Below are 19,841 nucleotides of genomic sequence, written 5' to 3' on the forward strand. Positions count from 1 at the left end.
TTTATGAATTTTCACTGCGGTCGTGATCTCATTTTGTAGCAGATATGAGTGTATTTATTGTGAGTAACTCTTATAATGTGTGCTCGCTCCAGGTCTGGACGACTGCTTGCAGCAATACGTTGGTGTGTTTGAGCGTGGAGGTGTGTGTGGGGAGAGGCTGCTGAGGATTAGCCATGCCGAACTGGAAGAGATGGGAGTTTCTCGCATCGGACACCAGGAGCTCATTCTGGAGGCCGTCGACCTGCTCTGTGCTCTGGTGAGTTTGTGTCTTTCTTCTGTATTTTCAATGCAATTCTGATCTCAACAGCCATCCTCACTGATTCAGCTGATGGTAATGTGTTCATGTTTTAAGTGAGTTCACAATGTTATACAGTAGATTGCACAAACTAAATCTTCACAATGCTGCTCCAAATCCTTGAGTTGGCACAATCACTTTAAATATTCTTCAAACTAAAGGATTATACATACAATGATGCAAGTGTTGTGTTTGCCAAAATAAAAGATACAACTGAAATTCTGTATGTAAAGAGCTGGAAGTGCAGACATTTACATTCATTGAAAAGTGAACGTCTATGTTTCATATTTCCTGTTGATATTGAATTGCTCTTTTTACTGCACTTTTAGTGTACAGTTTTACTATTATGCTGCTGAGTTTATTGTATTTTTGTAACTCTGGCCCAACATTTTCCTTCGGGATAAATAAAGTCTTATCTTATCTTATACATACAAATAATACCACTCTGTGGAAATACTCTGGTACAAGTAAAACATACCTAAATAGCAGTACAAAATTAATAACATAAAAATGTAATTTAAGTAGCCAAATGTGCAAGTACCAATCTTGCTTTTCAGAATCATTTATATATTATTGTATCATAATTATTGATAAACTATTGTGAACATTTATTTTATGGTGCAGCTGCTAAAGCTAATTATAATCATTCATATACTGTTGGATAGCTTTTTTAATTGCTAAGCATTCTGCAACAGATTCTCTAGATCAAGATGAAGTTCATATTTTTAGTTTTTACCTCAGGCAAATGTATTTTTTTTTTGTATGCTGGATTATTTGTATCCCAATGACTAAAACAATGATATGCCTACCCCAACTTTAACCTATACTAGTACATCATAATTTCCTGGTTGATTATATTGTGTATTAATAATCTAGGTAGTAACTTATTTTATCATATAAATATATATATTAGAAAGTAAAGTAATGTAGTATGTGGAGTAGGGCTGTGCGATTATGGCAAAAATCATAATCACGATTATTTGGGTCAATAATTGATATCACGATTATTTTGACGATTATTCATTGACCATTTATTGAACTTTAAAACAAATAATATTTTACCAATAAACAAGATCAACAAATATGTTGGAGCACACTTCCAAAACCATACTAAACATATATTATTAATACCGAATGAAATAATACCGAGACGGCATCGCGTAACGCTTGTCCAACGCTTGTACAAGTTGCTTAAAGCCCTGGTTGCTAACAGTGCTAACTGGGCACATATCTTTAGCGATGTGAAATGTAATGGCACCTGTAATATCTCTGTGTCTCTGCGAGCTCGTCGCGTAGGCCGTTGCTCTGTACAATGCGTCCTGAATCGATGACTGTGATGATGTGGTGGATGAAGTCAAGCGGGCATCTGCTTTTTGGTCTGCTTTTTGTTGTATTACTGCCCGGTCGTATTGCACTTTGTGGTTGTATTTCAGATGATTAAAGAGATTGGTTGTGTTAGCGTGTGGTGCCAACACAATCTGGTAACAAATCCTGTACTGTACTTTGTTTTGCTCCACGTCGGACTCCTGAAAGCCAAAGTACTTCCAAATAGTGGAAATAGTTGTACCCTTCTTTTTAACGAGTTGCTGCTCTTGTTCTGACATCTTCGCTTGCGCTGAACACTCACAACACATGTCACTCCCACATGGCCGAGTGGGCTTTTAGGGTGGGGCGAAGCGCACCCAGCTAAATAATCGTATTTTGTCAATTATGCTGTTTTCATAATCGTCGCAAGCCATAATCGTAATTGCGATTAAAATACGATTAATTGCACAGCCCTAATGTGGAGTCAGTGGAGATATAATGGAGTATAAGTATAAAGTAGGTTCTAATTGTACTATCTTACATTACTTGAGTAATGTAAGATAATTTATTTTAATCACTATTGTTCAACCCAAAAGTTAAGCTATAATAAGGTCTCGGTAGACTGGATTGGAAGGGAATAGTTGGAAGGGAATAATTGGCAAGTGAGAAACAAAAATGTAAGAAAATATTAATAAACTAAACCCAACTGGAGAACACGTGATAATTGGATTAATTAATACATTTTTAATTAAAATGTCGCCTTGGCTTCTACAAGTGAATCATATATGTGTTGATTGTTGTTTATCATATTTCTGGTTCACTGAATTTGCTGAAACAAACCGTTGATCTAAAGTTGAAAGATATGTTACAAAAAGTAATTTAACAGTCCCATTTCAGTGTCATCATTTCAACTTTAATTTAGGAAATTGTTTATTGAGAATAACTTGAGGAACAATCAAGACATGAATGCCAAGTAACTGAGAGATATGGAGGTCTGGGTTACTAAAAGTAAAAGTTTGTGCCTCGTTCAAATGTTGGTTAGACAAGTAAACAATAGTTCAGTGGCATTACACCCAAATAAGCCAAAAGTGAGAGGTTAACAATGTATGTTAAATAATTGGATACAATTCCTGCAAGTGGATGACAACCTGAATAACTAACACTAGTTAATGTATTCTAAAATGACAACAGTCATCGTGCTGACCTTCTCTGTAACAAATGTGTAATATAAGTCATTATTATGCATCAGACTCCTTAAGAAATGCTGGTAAACATGTTGACGAATAAGAACCTCATTAGTATTCATGGTGATTCAGTGCCTGGAGGTTTAGCTGATCTGTGTGTGTGTGTGTGTGTGTGTGTGTGTGTGTGTGTGTGTGTGTGTGTGTTTGTGTGTGTGTGTGTGTGTGTGTGTGTGTGTGTGTGTGTGTGTGTGTGTGTGTGTGTGTGTGTGTGTGTGTGTGTGTGTGTGTGTGTGTGTGTGTGTGTGTGTGTGTGTAGAACTCAGGTCTGGAGACAGAGAGCGTCAGGACACTGGCTCACAAACTCGGCGCCTCGGCCAAAAACCTGCAGAACTTCATATCCGGCCGCCGCCGCAGCAGCCAATCAGAGAGCAGGTCCTCACGGCGGCTTCCCAACGATCTGCTGACCTCCGTGGTCGACCTCATCACCGCTGCCAAGAGCCTGCTAGCCTGGCTGGACAGGTACAATGCTTATATATTTGCTTTGTTCCTCTTCAACATTCAAAATCCAAGGCTATATTGTCATATGCACAGTAGCTACAGTGTAGATATGGAAATAGAAAAACGTAAGTCCAAGGCTCCTCCAACAATGCAACATGAATATATTTAGGATATAAAAGAAATACAACCAATGAACCAATACAAATAGTGAAAAAAATAACAATAGAAATAAAATAGTGCTTGTAAACAGATATATTAAACATGCAGGGTTTTTGTTATATTACTTTTGTTATGTCAGCAGGATAACTATTTTCAAAGAAGGAATGAGTGTTAAAAAATGTCAGTTGTATGTGATTTCTTTTACTGTGACATGTCAAAATGTATTCCAAAAAAAAGGCGACACAGGTGCTTTAGTGGTTCATTCATTCATTTGTACCCAGATAGAAACAATTGGCGTGTAGCTCAATTTTAATTAGCTGCATTTGTTATACTTGTGTTAATGTAGGATTGTATGTAGATGTAAAATCTGTTTTATGTCAATTCTATGGTGCATTTCATCAAAATGGGAAGTATTGCACAAAGTCTGGTAACTTTTTGAATAAAAAGTAGAAGGAGGCAGTTATAGTTTGGTTTGGTTAGCGAGGAAGGTGTATCTTTTTTGACCACCTTTTATAATTTATGATAAGCTTCAGAATAATTATTGTTCTTTAGTAACTACAACAAGTTATGTTGTAAATATATGATATATGAAGTGCTGAAACGACTAGCCAACTGCTCAAGGCAGAAATGTTTATTATTGTTTGACATAAGATAAGGTTAAGTGAGCCTTTACTGATATCCGGAGGGGAAATTTGTGTTGCAACAGCAGAAATTACAGACGAATAGAGAAAGGTACAGAATCATTAATAATTAATTTAGTAAGTGTTTGAGATAAAAAAGAAATGGAAACTCTTCAAGATCCAGTTAAATTGAACAAAATCCATTCTAACATAGCCTAATGCAGCAATCTAACAATAATGATATGCAGCCTTGATGTATTAAATACATTATTTGGAAGGGTTATTATTCTTCCCTCAGTTGATCCAGCACCTGTAAAAGTTTCATATTGTTGTATGTTCAAAAGCTCCAATGCACAAAACACAACGTCTCTTGCAGCTGTTGGTTGTTGACATCTTTTGTGAAATACATTTTTCTCTCTCTCCCTCTGTTTCTTCTTCTCTCTGTCACTTCATTTATTCATGACTCGACACAAACTCCTGCACACGACACATGTCAGATAGGAAACTAAAGGTCTTTGACATCGGCTTCTCGAAATGCCAGGCACCCACATCTGTCCTTAGGCCACTGAGACACACAAAAGCATAAAGCCACGTCCGGAAGCACTCAGACCCATAGAAACACCCACGCACTTTGTACATAACACAAACATTTGCAGGCACACTCCCCACATCTGCACACACTGACACACACACACAAGGCACACACACGTTCGCCCACGCCTGATGATGCAACTGTAAATGGCAAAGCGACATTCAGAAAGTGATAGACTCAGCAGGGCCGGAGCTTCATGCTCTCTATTCTTCATTCCTGAGATATAACTATGTGTTCAGGCACTGTCAAATACTCAGTTTTATCTCTTAACCAAACAGGAAGAAAAGCATATTTTCCATCGGGCACACTGGTGAAATGAACAAAACAACGTATATAATCTCAATTGAGCTTTTATTCAAATGAAATCTCATCTCCTAAAATGTGGTTTCTTACTGCATAGGAGCGAGTAAAACAAGCATGCATTTTAGATGAGTGGTGGAAAGGATGAATTCAGAATTCAGTAATAGATCCTAACGATGGTTAGGGTTTCCTATATTACATTTCCTATATTAATACCCATAAGAGGGCTTACTTCTAGACTGTTTATCAGAATGCTGACATTAGCACAAACCATGTTAAAACTGAAGTGTTATCTCCCACTGTTAGCTAGCTAGACCTCCCGAGGATGCAGAAACGTGCAACATCAGTTAAGATCTGGGGAGAAAATGTGCAGCCTCTAATGACTTCAGAAGTCATTTTGCAACCTTTTGTATTAAGTAACAGCGTGGGTAAAGCACAGATCACCTTATTCCTGCCTCTGATACTCTAATGTGTCCTTTTTATCCCCACGCAGACATCACATTAAATCTGTCAGGGAAAAAAGTCAAATTATTTTTCCATGATTACTAAAAGCCTCTCTGAAGAACCAGCACCTTACCGTGGTAGAGAGGTTTGTGTGCCCTGATGAACCTGGGGGCTGTGTTGTCTGGAACCTTGTGTTCCTGGTAGGGTTTCCCATGGCAAATTGGTCTCAGGCAAGGGGCCAGACTAAGATTGGTTCAAAAGACCTCATGAAAGACGACACAAGAAGTGAGGATACCCGGCCCGGAGGAAGCCCGGGGTCCCCTTCTGGAGCCAGGCCCAGAAGGAGGACTCGTCGGCGAGCGTCTGGTGGCCGGGCTTGCCACGGAGCCCGGCCGGGCCCAGCCCGAAAAGGCAACGTGGGCAACACCTCCGCTTCGCCGTCCCGCGGGCCCACCACCTACGGGAAACATCGATGGGGTCGGGTGCGCTGCCAGAAGGGTGGCAGTGAAAGCGGAGGGTCTCGACGGACCAGACCCGGGCGACAGAAGCTGGCTTTGGGGACGTGGAACGTCACCTCTCTGGGGGGGAAGGAGCCGGAGCTTGTGCGGGAGGTGGAGCGTTACCAGTTGGATCTGGTTGGGCTCACCTCTACGCACAGCGTCGGCTCTGGAACCTTACTTCTGGATAGGGGTTGGACTCTATTCTTCTCCGGAATTTCTCAAGGTGTGAGGCCTCGGGCGGGTGTGGGGATACTCACAAGTCCCCGGTTAGGTGCTTCGTTGTTGGAGTTTACCCCAGTGGACGAGAGGGTCGCCTCCCTACGCCTGCGGGTTATGGGGAGGAAAACTCTGACTGTTGTGTGTGCTTATGCACCCAACAGCAGTTCAGAGTATACGGCCTTCTTGGAGACCCTGGAAAGAGTCCTGTATGGGGCTCCTGAAGGGGACTCTTTAATCTTGCTGGGAGACTTCAACGCACATGTGGGCAATGATGGAGACACTTGGAGGGGCGTGATTGGGAGGAACGGCCCCCCTGATCTGAACTGGAGTGGTGGTTTGTTACTGGACTTCTGTGCTAGTCATGGATTGGCCATAACAAACACCATGTTCGAACATAAGGATGCTCATAAGTGTACGTGGTACCAGAGCACCCTAGGCAGAAGGTCCATGATCGATTTCGTTATCGTATCATCGGACCTGAGGCCGTATGTTTTGGACACTCGGGTAAAGAGAGGGGCGGAGTTGTCAACTGATCACCATCTGGTGGTGAGTTGGGTCGAGTGGCGGGGGAAGCCTCTGGATTGACCTGGTAAGCCCAAACGTGTAGTTTGGGTGAACTGGGAACGTCTGGAGGAGGCCCAAGTTCAGGAGGCCTTCAACTTACACCTCCGGCGGAGCTTTTCGGGCATTCCTGTGGAGGTTGGGGACATTGAACCAGAGTGGTCGGTGTTCAAAGCCTCTATTGCCGAAGCCGCGGCGGGGAGCTGTGGTCTCAAGGTCCTAGGTGCCTCAAGGGGCGGTAACCCTCGAACCTCCTGGTGGACACCGGTGGTCAGGGAAGCCGTCCGACTGAAGAAGGAGGCCTTCAGGGATTTGTTATCCCGGGGGACTCCCGAGGCAGTTGCAAGGTACCGACAGGCCCGAAGGGCAGCAGCCTCATCCGTGGCCGAGGCAAAGCAGCGGGTGTGGGAGAAATTCGGAGAAGACATGGAGAAGGACTTTCGGGCGGCACCAAAGTTGTTCTGGAAAACTGTCCGACACCTCAGGAGGGGGAAGCAGGGAACCATCCAAGCTGTGTACAGTAAGGATGGGACGTTGTTGACCTCAACTGATGGAGTGTTAGGGCGTTGGAAGGAACACTTTGAGGAACTCCTGAACCCGACAACTCCGCCCTCTATGTTAGAGGCAGAGCTGGAGTATGACGGGGGATCAACACCAATCTCCCGGGGGGAGGTCACTGAGGTCGTCAAACAACTCCACAGTGGCAAAGCCCCGGGGGTGGATGAGATCCGCCCGGAAATGCTGAAGGCTCTGGGTGTTGAGGGACTGTCATGGTTGACACGTCTCATCAACGTTGCGTGGAAGTCGGAAACAGTACCGAAGGAGTGGCAGACCGGGGTGGTGGTTCCCCTTTTTAAAAAGGGGGATCAGAGGGTGTGTGCCAATTACAGAGGCATCACACTACTCAGCCTCCCCGGGAAAGTTTACTCTAAGGTACTCGAAAGGAGGGTCAGGCCGATTGTCGAACCTCAGATTGAGGAGGAACAATGCGGATTCCGTCCTGGTCGTGGAACGACGGATCAGCTTTTTACTCTCGCAAGGATCCTGGAGGGGGCCTGGGAGTACGCTTATCCGGTCTACATGTGTTTTGTAGACTTGGAGAAGGCGTATGACCGAGTTCCCAGGGAGTTACTGTGGGAGGTGCTGCGGGAGTATGGGGTGAGGGGGTCTCTACTCAGGGCCATCCAATCTCTGTACTCCCAAAGCGAGAGCTGTGTCCGGGTCCTCGGCAGTAAGTCGGACCCATTTCCGGTGAGGGTTGGCCTCCGCCAGGGCTGCGCTTTGTCACCAATCCTGTTTGTAATATACATGGATCGGATTTCGAGGCGTAGTCATGGGGGAGGGGGTCTGCAGTTCGGTGGACTAAGGATTGCACCACTGCTTTTTGCAGATGATGTGGTTCTAATGGCTTCATCGGTCTGCGACCTTCAGCACTCACTGGATCGGTTCGCAACCGAGTGTGAAGCGGCTGGGATGAGGATCAGCACCTCCAAATCTGAAACCATGGTTCTCAGCAGGAAACCGATGGACTGTCCACTCCAAGTAGGGAATGAGTCCTTACCCCAAGTGAAGGAGTTCAAGTATCTCGGGGTCTTGTTCTCGAGTGAGGGAACAATGGAGCGTGAGATGGGCCGGAGAATCGGAGCAGCGGGAGCGGTACTGCAGTCGCTTTACCGCACCGTTGTGACGAAAAGGGAGCTGAGCCAGAAGGCAAAGCTCTCTGTCTTCCGGGCCATTTTCGTTCCTACCCTCACCTATGGTCATGAAGGATGGGTCATGACCGAAAGAACGAGTTCGCGGATACAAGCGGCCGAGATGGGTTTTCTCCGCAGGGTGGCTGGTGTCTCCCTTAGGGATAAGGTGAGAAGTTCGGTCATCAGGGAGGGACTCGGAGTTGAGCCGCTCCTCCTTCGCGTCGAAAGGAGCCAGTTGAGGTGGTTCGGGCACCTAGTTAGGATGCCACCTGGGCGCCTCCCTAGGGAGGTGTTCCAGGCACGTCCAGCTGGGAAGAGACCAAGGGGTAGACCTAGGACCAGGTGGAGGGATTATATCTCTTCGCTGGCCTGGGAGCGCCTTGGGATCCCCCAGTCAGAGCTGGTTGATGTCGCCAGGGAAAAGAAAGTTTGGGGCTCTCTGCTGGAACTGCTACCCCCGCGACCCGACCACGGATAAGCGGGAGAAGATGGATGGATGGATGGATTACTAAAAGCATCTTCTTCCTTTTCACTCTTCATTCCCTCTTTGAATTAGTAACTTGGCCACAGAGACTACTAGAGTTTTTATAATATGTTTTGCTGATAGCATAAAAGTGGCGGTGTTTATCTTTTTTGTATTTTCAATCAATTTAGTGAATAAGCAGACTCTACATTTTGAACAAAATATGGGGGTAAAAATGGGTTGTATTGAGAGAATACTACAGTGGAGCTTTTTTTACCTGAAACTATATTACTTTTATTTATACCCCACACATTTGGACGCCCCCAATGTCATAGCATTATCTTAAGATTTCCTGGAGTTTTTTTACGTTTGGATCTTGACGGTTAGCAAACAATCCTTGTAGCCTCAGGTTCTGCGTATATATAGCACACAGCCTCAATACTAATGACCCAAATCACACACAAACCACAGATATAGCATTCACTAGAGGCTGTGGCTGAGTTTTAATCTGGGTCTTTAGAGCAGGGAAACGTCTGTGTGTGTGTGTGTGTGTGTGTGTGTGTGTGTGTGTGTGTGTGTGTGTGTGTGTGTGTGTGTGTGTGTGTGTGTGTGTGTGTGTGTGTGTGTGTATGTATGTGTATGTGTGTGTGTGTGTGTGTGTGTGTGCTTTTGTTGTTAATTTCATCAAACTGGTGCAACCAGTGGTGGAAGTGCTTTCCCTTAAGTAATGATCCCTTTTGAGATAACAGTTATTTTCTTTTCAAGCTACTTTGTACTTCAGATTCCACTACAAAGGAAATGTTGAACACTTGATCTGACCTAACATATTATACTTTGTTATAGGGCTGTTCGATTATGGCAAAAATCATAATCACGATTATTTTTGGTCAATAATTGATATCACGATTATTAAATACAATTATTAATTGACTTTGAAAACATCCATTTATTGAACTTTAAAACAAATACAAATAATAATTTGAACAGTATCTTTTTAACTGTTGATTACCCTGAACATATAATTCAACTGAAAAACCAATACAAAAATAAATGATACATTTATATTTACATTTAAATAAATAATATCAAAATAATAAATACAAATAAACAATATCAACAAATATTTTGGCGCGCACTTCCACAAGCTACTAAACATATATAAATATGATAAACAAAAATAAATGAGACTAAAATAAATGAGATCAAATATGTTGCACTGTCACAACCTAGCAAAGCAAAATAATCGTTTTTTTCGATTATGTTGTTTTCGTAATTGTGGCAGGCCAAAATCGTAATTGCGATTCAAATACGATGAATTGCACAGCCCTACTTTGTTATACATCAATCTACCAAACAGTCTGTCAGAGTATAGCTACAAATATGTCTTGATTGGTTGAGCAGAAAACTAACTAGCAAGTGTTTTAATAATCATTAAAGTTATTTTGCCTTTCAAAGATAAGTCCATACTTAAAAAATGATGTTCTATTCATAACATAGCTCCACCTCAACCAACTACAACAGTATAATCCTGCTTGATGCATGAGTTCTAAAGATATATATGAAAATAGCTAAATAAATAATTTTATTTACAAAACATTTCCAATGCAGGAATTTTACTACGTGGTATTATACTTTTTCTAAAGTAAAGAGTCGGAATACTTTCTGTCATTAAGCCTGAAGGTGCATTTATTATGATAATGACTTTTAAGTAACACTCTGTAATGTCTCTGTGTCTGTATGCACCTTGTTCACACCTGAATAGTCTATTATGTTACAACCGACCCGGTGCCTCATTTGTAAACATTGTGTCGGCACAAAAAAGGGTTTTAAAGACCCTCTCCTATCAGGAAAAAAAGATGCACACATCAGTGGAAACTCTATGCATACAAAATGTGGGAGACTTTGGGAATGAATGGTGCCAATGTCAAAGAAACATAATAAATATACAATAGTCTAATAACCCTCCTCATAGCTAATATCTCTCAACAGCATAAACCGTTTTGTTTTGGTTTGTTTGTTTCTAAAATTACAAGTAGTCAGTAGAGGAGTTTAAATTGGTGCTCTCAGGCCAGAATGGCTTATGTACCTTGTGCGCTAATGCATGATTCATCTGTCCCCCTTTCCTGTGTGGTGGAACATTACTGATGCATTTCCACTTTTCTGCTTTCTCCCGTATCTAAAGATATTTTAATGGATTTGGATTTAGGAGCTGCTACTAATTTGTCTTGTTTTTTAGCCTGTGGCCTTTCATTCACTTGGATGTATTTGTTTTCTTGGTCGCAACAGAGCTATTGACCTAAAGAGCAGCTGCAAACTGTGCCATTGTTTGTAAAGTTTCATATTTTGCATAAGTAGTTTTTACTTTTCAAATGTTCACATGTCTTTTAACGACAATTTGCTTTTTAAACCCTTCCTATTTTTGCACATAAAAAACAAATATGCATAATCTGAGGCCTATCAACTTTCAAAGTTAACTACAGGTTTAATTCCTTACTTTATTCAAGGGGTGTTAATATTCTTCTAATTTACAACAACAGTGATGAGACAATTAGTTGATTAAATGATTGAATCCTTCCAAAAAACGAACAATTTGGACTGTTTTTTATTTCAGTGAGTACATACATTTTCAAGCAAAAACTCCACACATTCTCTGTTTACAGATTCTTAATTTTGAAGATGTTATGCTTTTAATTTAACGTAGTTGTAAATGGAATATATTGGAGTTACAGCACAGCTAGCACTGATAGTGAAATTATTAGTTTTTAAGTCTTAAATGATCACACACCTTCCAGATTCTAACAACACATACTAAAAACCTTGCTCGTCATTGGTTCCAGTAAGTTAACAAATAAATGAAAATGTAACCAAAATACTTTAGATAGGAACCGCTTTCTTGACATTTAACAACCAAAAATAACAGAGATAATAAATAATTAAAATGTCATACCTGCTTATGATAAATTCAATTCACATACTACTCCTCTTATTTAGAACTCACAAACAGCGTCATTCATGAGTCGTAAAACAAATTCTTCTAAATGTGTGCGCTTGTTTATATGTGTTTATGAGTATCTTTCTCTCTTAACAACGCTCCTTTCAATCCCCCTGTACTTTATCTAATGCAGCAAAGACATTTTGAGACATACTGCTGTGTTATCTGTTCCTCCCAGGTCTCCCTTTGCTTCAGTGGCAGACTACTCAGTAACCCGAAATAATGTCATTCAGCTCTGTCTGGAGCTCACCACCATTGTACAGCAGGTGTGTGTAATTTGTTTGTGTGTGTGCGTGTGTTTTAAAGGCTGATGGCTTTTGGTTGTCATAGAATGCTGTGTGTGGGTGTGATGCAGCAGCCTTAGACTCGCATCCCCGAAGCAAGACTCAATTATTTGCTATGTAAGCCCTTACAGTCTGTCTTTTGTGTGACTGATATGTGAGTAAATCAAGATAAATGTGTCTGTTTGTGTGGGCGTTTTTATACTAGGGTATAGAGTATGCAGGTGCAGGGTTCAGTAATGTGAGGCTCAGACAGTATACAGAGCATTTTGACAGTGTGTGTTTCTGAGCATTTGCAAGACAGGGTGTTCTGCTCACGCTACATTAAATTCTGCTTTTCCCCCAGGACTGTACGGTGTTTGAGACAGAGAACAAAATCCTTCATGTGGTGAGTCCTGCTTCCTCAGCCAGCTGTCACTTATTTGCTCTGCATGCAGGGGTGGTAGTGTCCTGTTTTATTAAAAATGTCCCACATACCCTTACTCCTAACTCTGCAATCACCAAAAGTCAAGCTGCAGTTGGACCTAGTAGTGCATTATAAAAATGTACATCTTGTAGTATTTTAAAGCAATAGTTTTACATTTTGGGGAAATTGCTTTTTTGCAAAAACTCAGACAAGAAGATCAATATCCTTCTATTCAATTTGAAGCTACAGCCAAGAAGGGATTATATTATATTAGCATCAAGTCAGGAAAGAAAGTGAAACAAGTACCATGGCTCTTTCAAAAGTTTGAGAAAACAGCAAGGGGCAGACATCACCCAGTTAATCAGTGAGGACGCAGCTAAAAAAATGTATAGTTCTTCCTTCTTTTTGAGTTGAGAGAAGATGTTGCTACAATCTGAGGGTTACACAAGTAACCAGTTTACCATATATTTTTAAGCAAATAAAAAAGTAAATTATTTATGTAAAGGGTTATCTAAAGGGTTATGAGATTGCATTTCGGCCATTGTTTTTCACCTAATTTTGGTATACAGACTGACCGTTTGCCTGCAAAGTCTGGTTGCGTGATTGGTCAGTACACAGGGACTACCAGCGGTAATATTAATATAGTCTTGTATACACATAATTGAAATAGCCTTAATGATTGTGTTACATATTTGGAGTGAGATATATGAGTGAAGCAAAATGGACAGATGGAGAGTTATATTGATTTTCTCATCAAACTCTTTGCATGATAGCAAATAAACATTGTCCAAAATGTGTATATCTGCCCAGGAATATATTAATCTATACGGTTTTAGCTTCCAATAAAATGGATGTATAAGCATTTAAAGAAGGCAGAAGTAACAAATCCTTCCAGAATAAAAAGTCCCTGTTACCTTCTTAGATCAATGGTTCCCCTAATACAGTGGTTCTCAAAGTGGGGGGCATTCGACCAATCACAAACATGGAGAAGCATACTGACAGCGCAGCGTCATACTTCCTATGAAAAGTCAACTATAATATTAGACATATGAAGAAGTTAAACTTTAAACATCCATGACTTAAACACTTTATCCAGGATAAAAGCCACATAGCAAGATGAATACAGCTGGTAAAAGAAAAAGTGTTTGAATGCATACATTAACAGGTTTATGATATCACTGCCCCGTCTAAAACACGAGTGGATCTGACTTTAATTACATTTGTCTCGAGTGTTTCGTCAACTTAATGTGTTAAAATAATACTTCTGCATACAGTATGTGACACTGTGAGTGTTGCACGGCCAGATACGGCTCAGCTGACTCAGATAAGAAAATATATGATACATTATGAAGTGATATGCCGCGGACTGTACTTAATGTTACTATGATCCGGTTACTTATGTTGTGGCAGATATTTAAGTAAGCTTTCTTAACGCTAATCTTATAATAGTCAGATTGCTCTGAAGATGGGAGGTGATATTCTATTAATGTTCACGTTCACACAGTCGGTGATTTTTGCTGGCCGTCTTTCCTGCAACGGCAGCTTTTCTGTATTTCCTTTCTCCTGTAATATGACTTGATCGCTTTAAACTCCGCACACTGAGCTCTGATTGGTCAGCAGGCAGTGCTTTCACTGAGTTGAGCTCTTAGCCTGCAACCTAACCTGGTCCCGACCAGGTTAGCCGCTAAGCATAAGTTACCATGGAGATCAAGCCTGCTAAAAAGAGAACCAGCTTCGTAGGACCGGAAAGCCAGAGTTTTCCCTGAATTTAGCCGGCTAAGCGAAAATCCTGCTTCGTAGTATACCCCCCTGGTCTTTTCCCCTGTGTTTTCCTGTCTGTCTTTAATTTCCCTGGTGTGTCTAGTTTCCTGATTGTTTTCACCTGTCACCCCTTCTGTGTCTCCTGTGCTCATCAGTGTCAGCCCCGCCCCTGATTGTTCCCACCTGTGTCTTGTTTTGTTACCCTGTGTTTAAATTCCCATGTCTCCCAGTGTTCAGTGTCAGTTCGTTTTTGTCTATGGTCATGGTCAGGTCTATGCTCCTTGTCTTTTGCCTTGGTCAGGTCTATGCTCTTTTGTAAATCGTGAAAAGTTTTGTTCCTCACCACGTGAGCCATTTTCTTTTTTGTTGTTCTCATTTTTTGTCATCTCATCCTGAGATTAGTTGGTGACCATTTTTTGCTGTATTTTGGAAAATAAAGTATCCTACCAATACTTTACCTCTGTCTCCCGGGTCGTGCAATTGGGTCCTACCTCCTAAGTGCCTGAATTCTTAACAGAACGAACTGACCATTATGGACCCAGCCGACCCAAGAACACTTCACGCCGCTCTGTCAGCACACGGCGTGAAAATGTTTCACCACGAGGAACAGCTGGGTATAACCACCCAGAGAATACAAGAGCTGAGAGGACGCCAGGCAGAGATTCAAGAAAACATCTCTACACAGCTGCAACAACTGGCTGAAAAGATGAATCGTTTGATCCCTCACCTACGGACTGCTCCAGTACCAGCCCCAGCAGCCATGGTTCCGGCTTCACTACCGGCCCCAGTAGCCATGGTCCCGGCTCCAGTACTGGCTCTTCGGCCGATGCCAGCTTCCTGTGCCCTGTCGGCTTACCGACCGTCTCAAGTCTCCTCTCAAGTCCCCTGTAAAGGTCCTTTTCAAGTTCCCTCTCGAGTCCCCTGTCAAGGTCCTTTTCAAGTTCCCTCTCGAGTCCCCTGTCAAGGTCCTTTTCAAGTTCCCTCTCGAGTTCCCTGTCAAGGTCCTTTTCAAGTTCCCTCTCCAGTCCCCTCTCGAGTTCCCTCTCAAGTCACCTCTCGAGTTCACTTTCAGGTCACCTCTCGAGTCCCCTGTCAAGTTCCTTCTCGAGTCCCCTCTCGAGTCCCCTGTCAAGTTCCTTCTCAAGTCCCCTCTCGAGTCCCCTGTCAAGGTCCTTTTCAAGTTCCCTCTCCAGTCCCCTCTCGAGTTCTCTTTCAAGTCATCTCTCGAGAGCCCTCTCAAGTCACCTCTTGAGTCCCCTCTCGAGTCTCCTGTCAAGTTCCCTCTCGAGTCCCCTGTCAAGGTCCTTTTCAAGTTCCCTCTCCAGTCCCCTCTCGAGTTCCCTTTCAAGTCATCTCTCGAGAGCCCTCTCAAGTCACCTCTCGAGTTCCCTCTCAAGTCCCCTCTCGAGTCTCCTCTCGAGTTCCCTCTCAAGCCACCTCTCAAGTTCCCCCTCGAGTCCCCGCTCAAGTTCCCTCTCGAGTCCCCTCTCAAGTCACCTCTCGAGTTCCCTTTCAAGTCATCTCTCGAGTGCCCTCTCAAGTCACCTCTCAAGTCTCCTCTCGAGTTCCATCTCAAGTCACCTCTCAAGTCTCCTCTCGAGTTCCCTCTTGAGTCTCCTCTCAAGTTCCCTCTAAAGTCCCTACCCAATGTCCTGTGCCATTGGAGACCCCGCCGACTACTCTTCTGCCGGGGGTCCTGCCAATCCTATGTTCTGTGCCGTTGGGGGCCCCGACGACTGCTGTTCTGCCGGCGGTCCTGCCAGTCCTATGCCCTATGCCGTTGGAGATCCCGCCGACTACTCTTCTGCCGGGGGTCCTGCCAACCCTATGCCCTGTGCCGTTGGAGGCCCCCGCCGACTGCTCTTCTGCCGGGAGTCCTTCCAATCCTATGTCCTGTCCCGTTGGGGATCCCGCCGACTACTCTTCTGCCGGGGGTCCTGCCAACCCTATGTCCTGTCCCGTTGGGGGTCCTGCCGACACCTGCTCCGCCGAGTTTCCTGCCAACATTGTGTCCTGTCCTGTTTCGGGTCCCATCGACACCAGCCCTTGCTCCGTCGTGGGTCCCACTGACACCAGCCCAGGTTCCGTCCAGGGTCTCGTCTACGCCTGACCCGCCAGGGTTCCACCAGCTCCTGCCCGTCCTTGTGCCCGGCCTCCTGAGTTCCCAGCGGCTTTTGCCCTGGAGCCCGGTCTCCTGAGTTCCCCAGCCGAGGACTTCACCATGAACTCTGCCTTGCCCCCGGACCGTCCGCCCGAGGACTCAACCATGAACTCTGCCTTGCCCCCGGGCCGTCCGCTCGAGAACTCCATCATGGGCTCTGCCTTGCCCCCGGGCCGTCCGCCCGAGGACTCCATTATGAACTCTGCCTTGCCCCCGGGCCGTCCGCCCGAGACCTCCATCATGGACTCTGCCTTGCCCCTGGGTCGTCCGCCCGAGACACCCATCATAGACTCTGCCTTGCCCCTGGGTCGTCCGCCCGAGACACCCATCATGGACTGTGCTTTGCCTCTGGGTTGTTGTTCGGGACCCGTCCTCCGGACCCCCTCCACCCACCCTTTTTGGATTTTGGATTTTTTTTGTACGTCTGGAATCCGTCCCTTGAGGGGGGGGTTCTGTCACGATTCTTGTGTTGTGTCACGTTTTTAGTTTTGTGTGTCTGGTAGTGGGTGTTTTGCTTTTCTCCTTGTCATGTTTTCCTCCCTGTGTATTGTCTGGTCTTTTCCCCTGTGTTTTCCTGTCTGTCGTTAGTTTCCCTGGTGTGTCTAATTTCCTGATTGTTTTCACCCGTTCTGTGTCTCCTGTGCTCATCAGTGTCAGCCCAGCCCCTGATTGTTCCCACCTGTGTCTTGTTACCCTGTGTTTAAATTCCCCTGTCTCCCAGTGTTCAGTGTCAGTTCGTTTTTGTCTATGGTCATGGTCAGGTCTATGCTCCTTGTCTATTGCCATGGTCAGATCTTTGCTCTTGTCTTTTGCCACAGTCAGGTCTATGCTCTAAGTGCTCTTGTGAAAGTTTTGATCCTCACTACGTCAGCGTTTTCATTTTGTTCTCCATTTTTGTAGAGACCATTTTTTGTTGCTCATTTTTGCTGTTCTTGAAAAAATAAAGTATCTTACAAATACTATACCTCTGTCTCCCGGGTCGTGCAATTGGGTCCTACCTCCTACTGTAAGTGTCTGAGTTCACACCCAGTGGAGTGAGTGGAATATGTTGAATATGTTTTACCAAAATGTTGGCTATATGTTGAGTTTTCAGGTTGTGACAGTGCACTGCAACATGTTTGATATTGTTTATTGGTATTTATTATTTTTGATATTATTTATTTAAATGTAGATATGAATGTATAATTTATTTTATTTTGTATTGGTTTTTCAGTTGATTACCCTGAACGTATAATTTAACAGTTAAAATTATTTGTTTTAAAGTACGGTAAAAGTAGTGGATGTTTTCAAAGTCAATGAATAATCGCATTTAATAATCGCAATTACAATTATTGACCCAAATAATCGAGATTATGATTTTTGCCATAATCGAGCAGCCCTGCCTAATAGTTCAATGGACCGTTTCCACAGCAGTCATTTTGACTTGTCAAGTACAGGTGTTACTAATACAAACACTAATTACTGCATTACATTGCAGTAATTGAAGGGACAGGGCCCTTGTTAATGTCATTAGTTCCACCTGCGCCTCTTCCTTTTATGGCAAGTTCAAATTTCTGCAATAGAAAAAGGTCTGACAGTGAGAGAAACAAGCCAGCAAGGCTGTCCAGTTTCAGGTCGGGTAAAATGTATTCTGAAAATGCTCCAGAAGAAAATAAAAACCTGTGGTGTGAATGGAGGAATACTCCAAAATATCATACGGATGATGTATGTTACTGAGGTCACTATGAATATCATAGGATTCTTATTCAAATGTGTTTAGAGCCACCACTGTGGATTATCAAGAAAATGATGTCCGCTGTTTTGATTCTACCTACTTTCTACCAGGGTAATGGTCCCAAAAACCGTTAACAGCATTCAAGTTCTGTTTGGTTAACACCTGCATTATAATTCTGAGCAGGTAGATATTTCAGAGATGGAGGTTTGAAAGCACTGGACAAGTAAAAACAAAACTAAATGCATAACTAAGTACTTGCTGCTAGGGGGAAATCATGTTCTTTTATTGTTATTCAGGCAGACAAATCCTACAAATGCTACAGAAGGCACCAGTAATAAACCATCAATGTGTTAATAATGGCAGATTCCAATTCTGAGACATTGTATTTATATTAGGAAAGCAAATATGTTTATTTCCTCAGTAAAACCCAAGAGCAAACCTCAAATAAAGAAACAAAATATGTGGTCTAAGTTTGACAAAAACAAGGAACAGGATGTTTTTGTTTTGTCTTTATCTCTGTTTTTTTAAAAAGCACCACTGCTGAACCTGTTTTATAAAAGCTCTGTGTGTTGTTATTTGTCTTCTCTCATTTTCTTCTTCTTCTCTCTAGTGCAAGACTCTGTCGGAGGTGTGTGAGCACATTGTGTGTGTGTCATCTGACCCGCTTGTTTCTCAGTCAGCCCACCTCGAGCTGGTTCACCTCACCAACATCAAACCCTCAGAAGGCCTGGTAATGACTGTGTGTGTGTGTGTGTGTGTGTGTGTGTGTGTGTGTGTGTGTGTGTGTGTGTGTTCTGTTTTTCTGTATGCTGGTATTTATGTTATATCTATATTGTTGCCTATGTGTACAATGGCATTGTTATAGGATAAGGAACCTATATGACTTTATAGAATTACATTTGTATTCCATTTTTTATTCTGTAGACTTGAATCAAATTTTGATTAGATGTACTGTAACATATTTGCCAGGATATAAGAACATCCTGATATTGACAGTAATATGGCGGTCAAACCTTTTGTTCATTTGTATTATATTATATTGCAGAATCCAGACAACTGCTTAACAACTATTTGATAAGGAGTTTTGGAAAAACAACGTTTACAAGATACAATTCCTGACAGTATGTTTTTGAAATGTTAGCCCTTTCAATGTGGATCCAGTTTCCAGTTATCTAGGTTTGTCAAGTTCCATTGAATCCCAAACCTTTTATGTCTCATTTGTTTTCTCAAAAAGTAATAGTTAACATATTGCAGCTTCTGATTTTAGCACACTCTGTTCTTAGGCTGGTTAAAATGACAGGCAAGTTGTGAACATTATTCCGGATGCCAGTAAAAACGTTAATGTTTCTGCCCTTCCAAGGAACAAAAGGTGAAAATATATTTTGCGTTTTAGTTATTTTAGCCTTTAGTCATTGTTGACAGATACACCTAATGAGATACGATAATGCATTTGAAAGGATTCAGATTTTACAAGTGGATAAGATGCTGGAATTGAATGTTAAACAATTGCAATACTTCACCTACTGAGCTAAACTTCCCTCTGTCCATCAGGGAATGTACATCAAGTCAACCTACGACGGCCTCCATGTGATCACAGGAACTACTGAAGGGGTAAGAGGATTAGAATCCCATTTTCACACTTCCACAAACTAAACCACAGCCAAACAGTGTGCTTTATCTGTGGCAAAAACA

At 42.7% G+C, this 19,841-nt stretch overlaps 1 protein-coding gene across 3 annotated transcripts in view; it reads left to right on the plus strand.

Annotated features, from left to right (window-relative positions):
• Positions 1-19,841, plus strand: part of cnksr2a (connector enhancer of kinase suppressor of Ras 2a) — an 81,752-nt gene that overhangs the window by 17,348 nt on the left and 44,563 nt on the right. For all 3 annotated transcript variants that reach the window (XM_034214010.1, XM_034214009.1, XM_034214008.1), the window contains exons 2-7: positions 93-256; positions 3,101-3,303; positions 12,005-12,092; positions 12,454-12,495; positions 18,760-18,879; positions 19,701-19,760. In XM_034214010.1, the coding sequence (XP_034069901.1) occupies positions 93-256; positions 3,101-3,303; positions 12,005-12,092; positions 12,454-12,495; positions 18,760-18,879; positions 19,701-19,760 (677 nt within the window). The remainder of the gene's footprint in view (positions 1-92; positions 257-3,100; positions 3,304-12,004; positions 12,093-12,453; positions 12,496-18,759; positions 18,880-19,700; positions 19,761-19,841) is intronic.

Source organism: Gymnodraco acuticeps, unplaced genomic scaffold (assembly GCF_902827175.1).
Source record: "Gymnodraco acuticeps unplaced genomic scaffold, fGymAcu1.1, whole genome shotgun sequence".
NCBI classification, from domain to species: Eukaryota; Metazoa; Chordata; class Actinopteri; order Perciformes; family Bathydraconidae; genus Gymnodraco; species Gymnodraco acuticeps.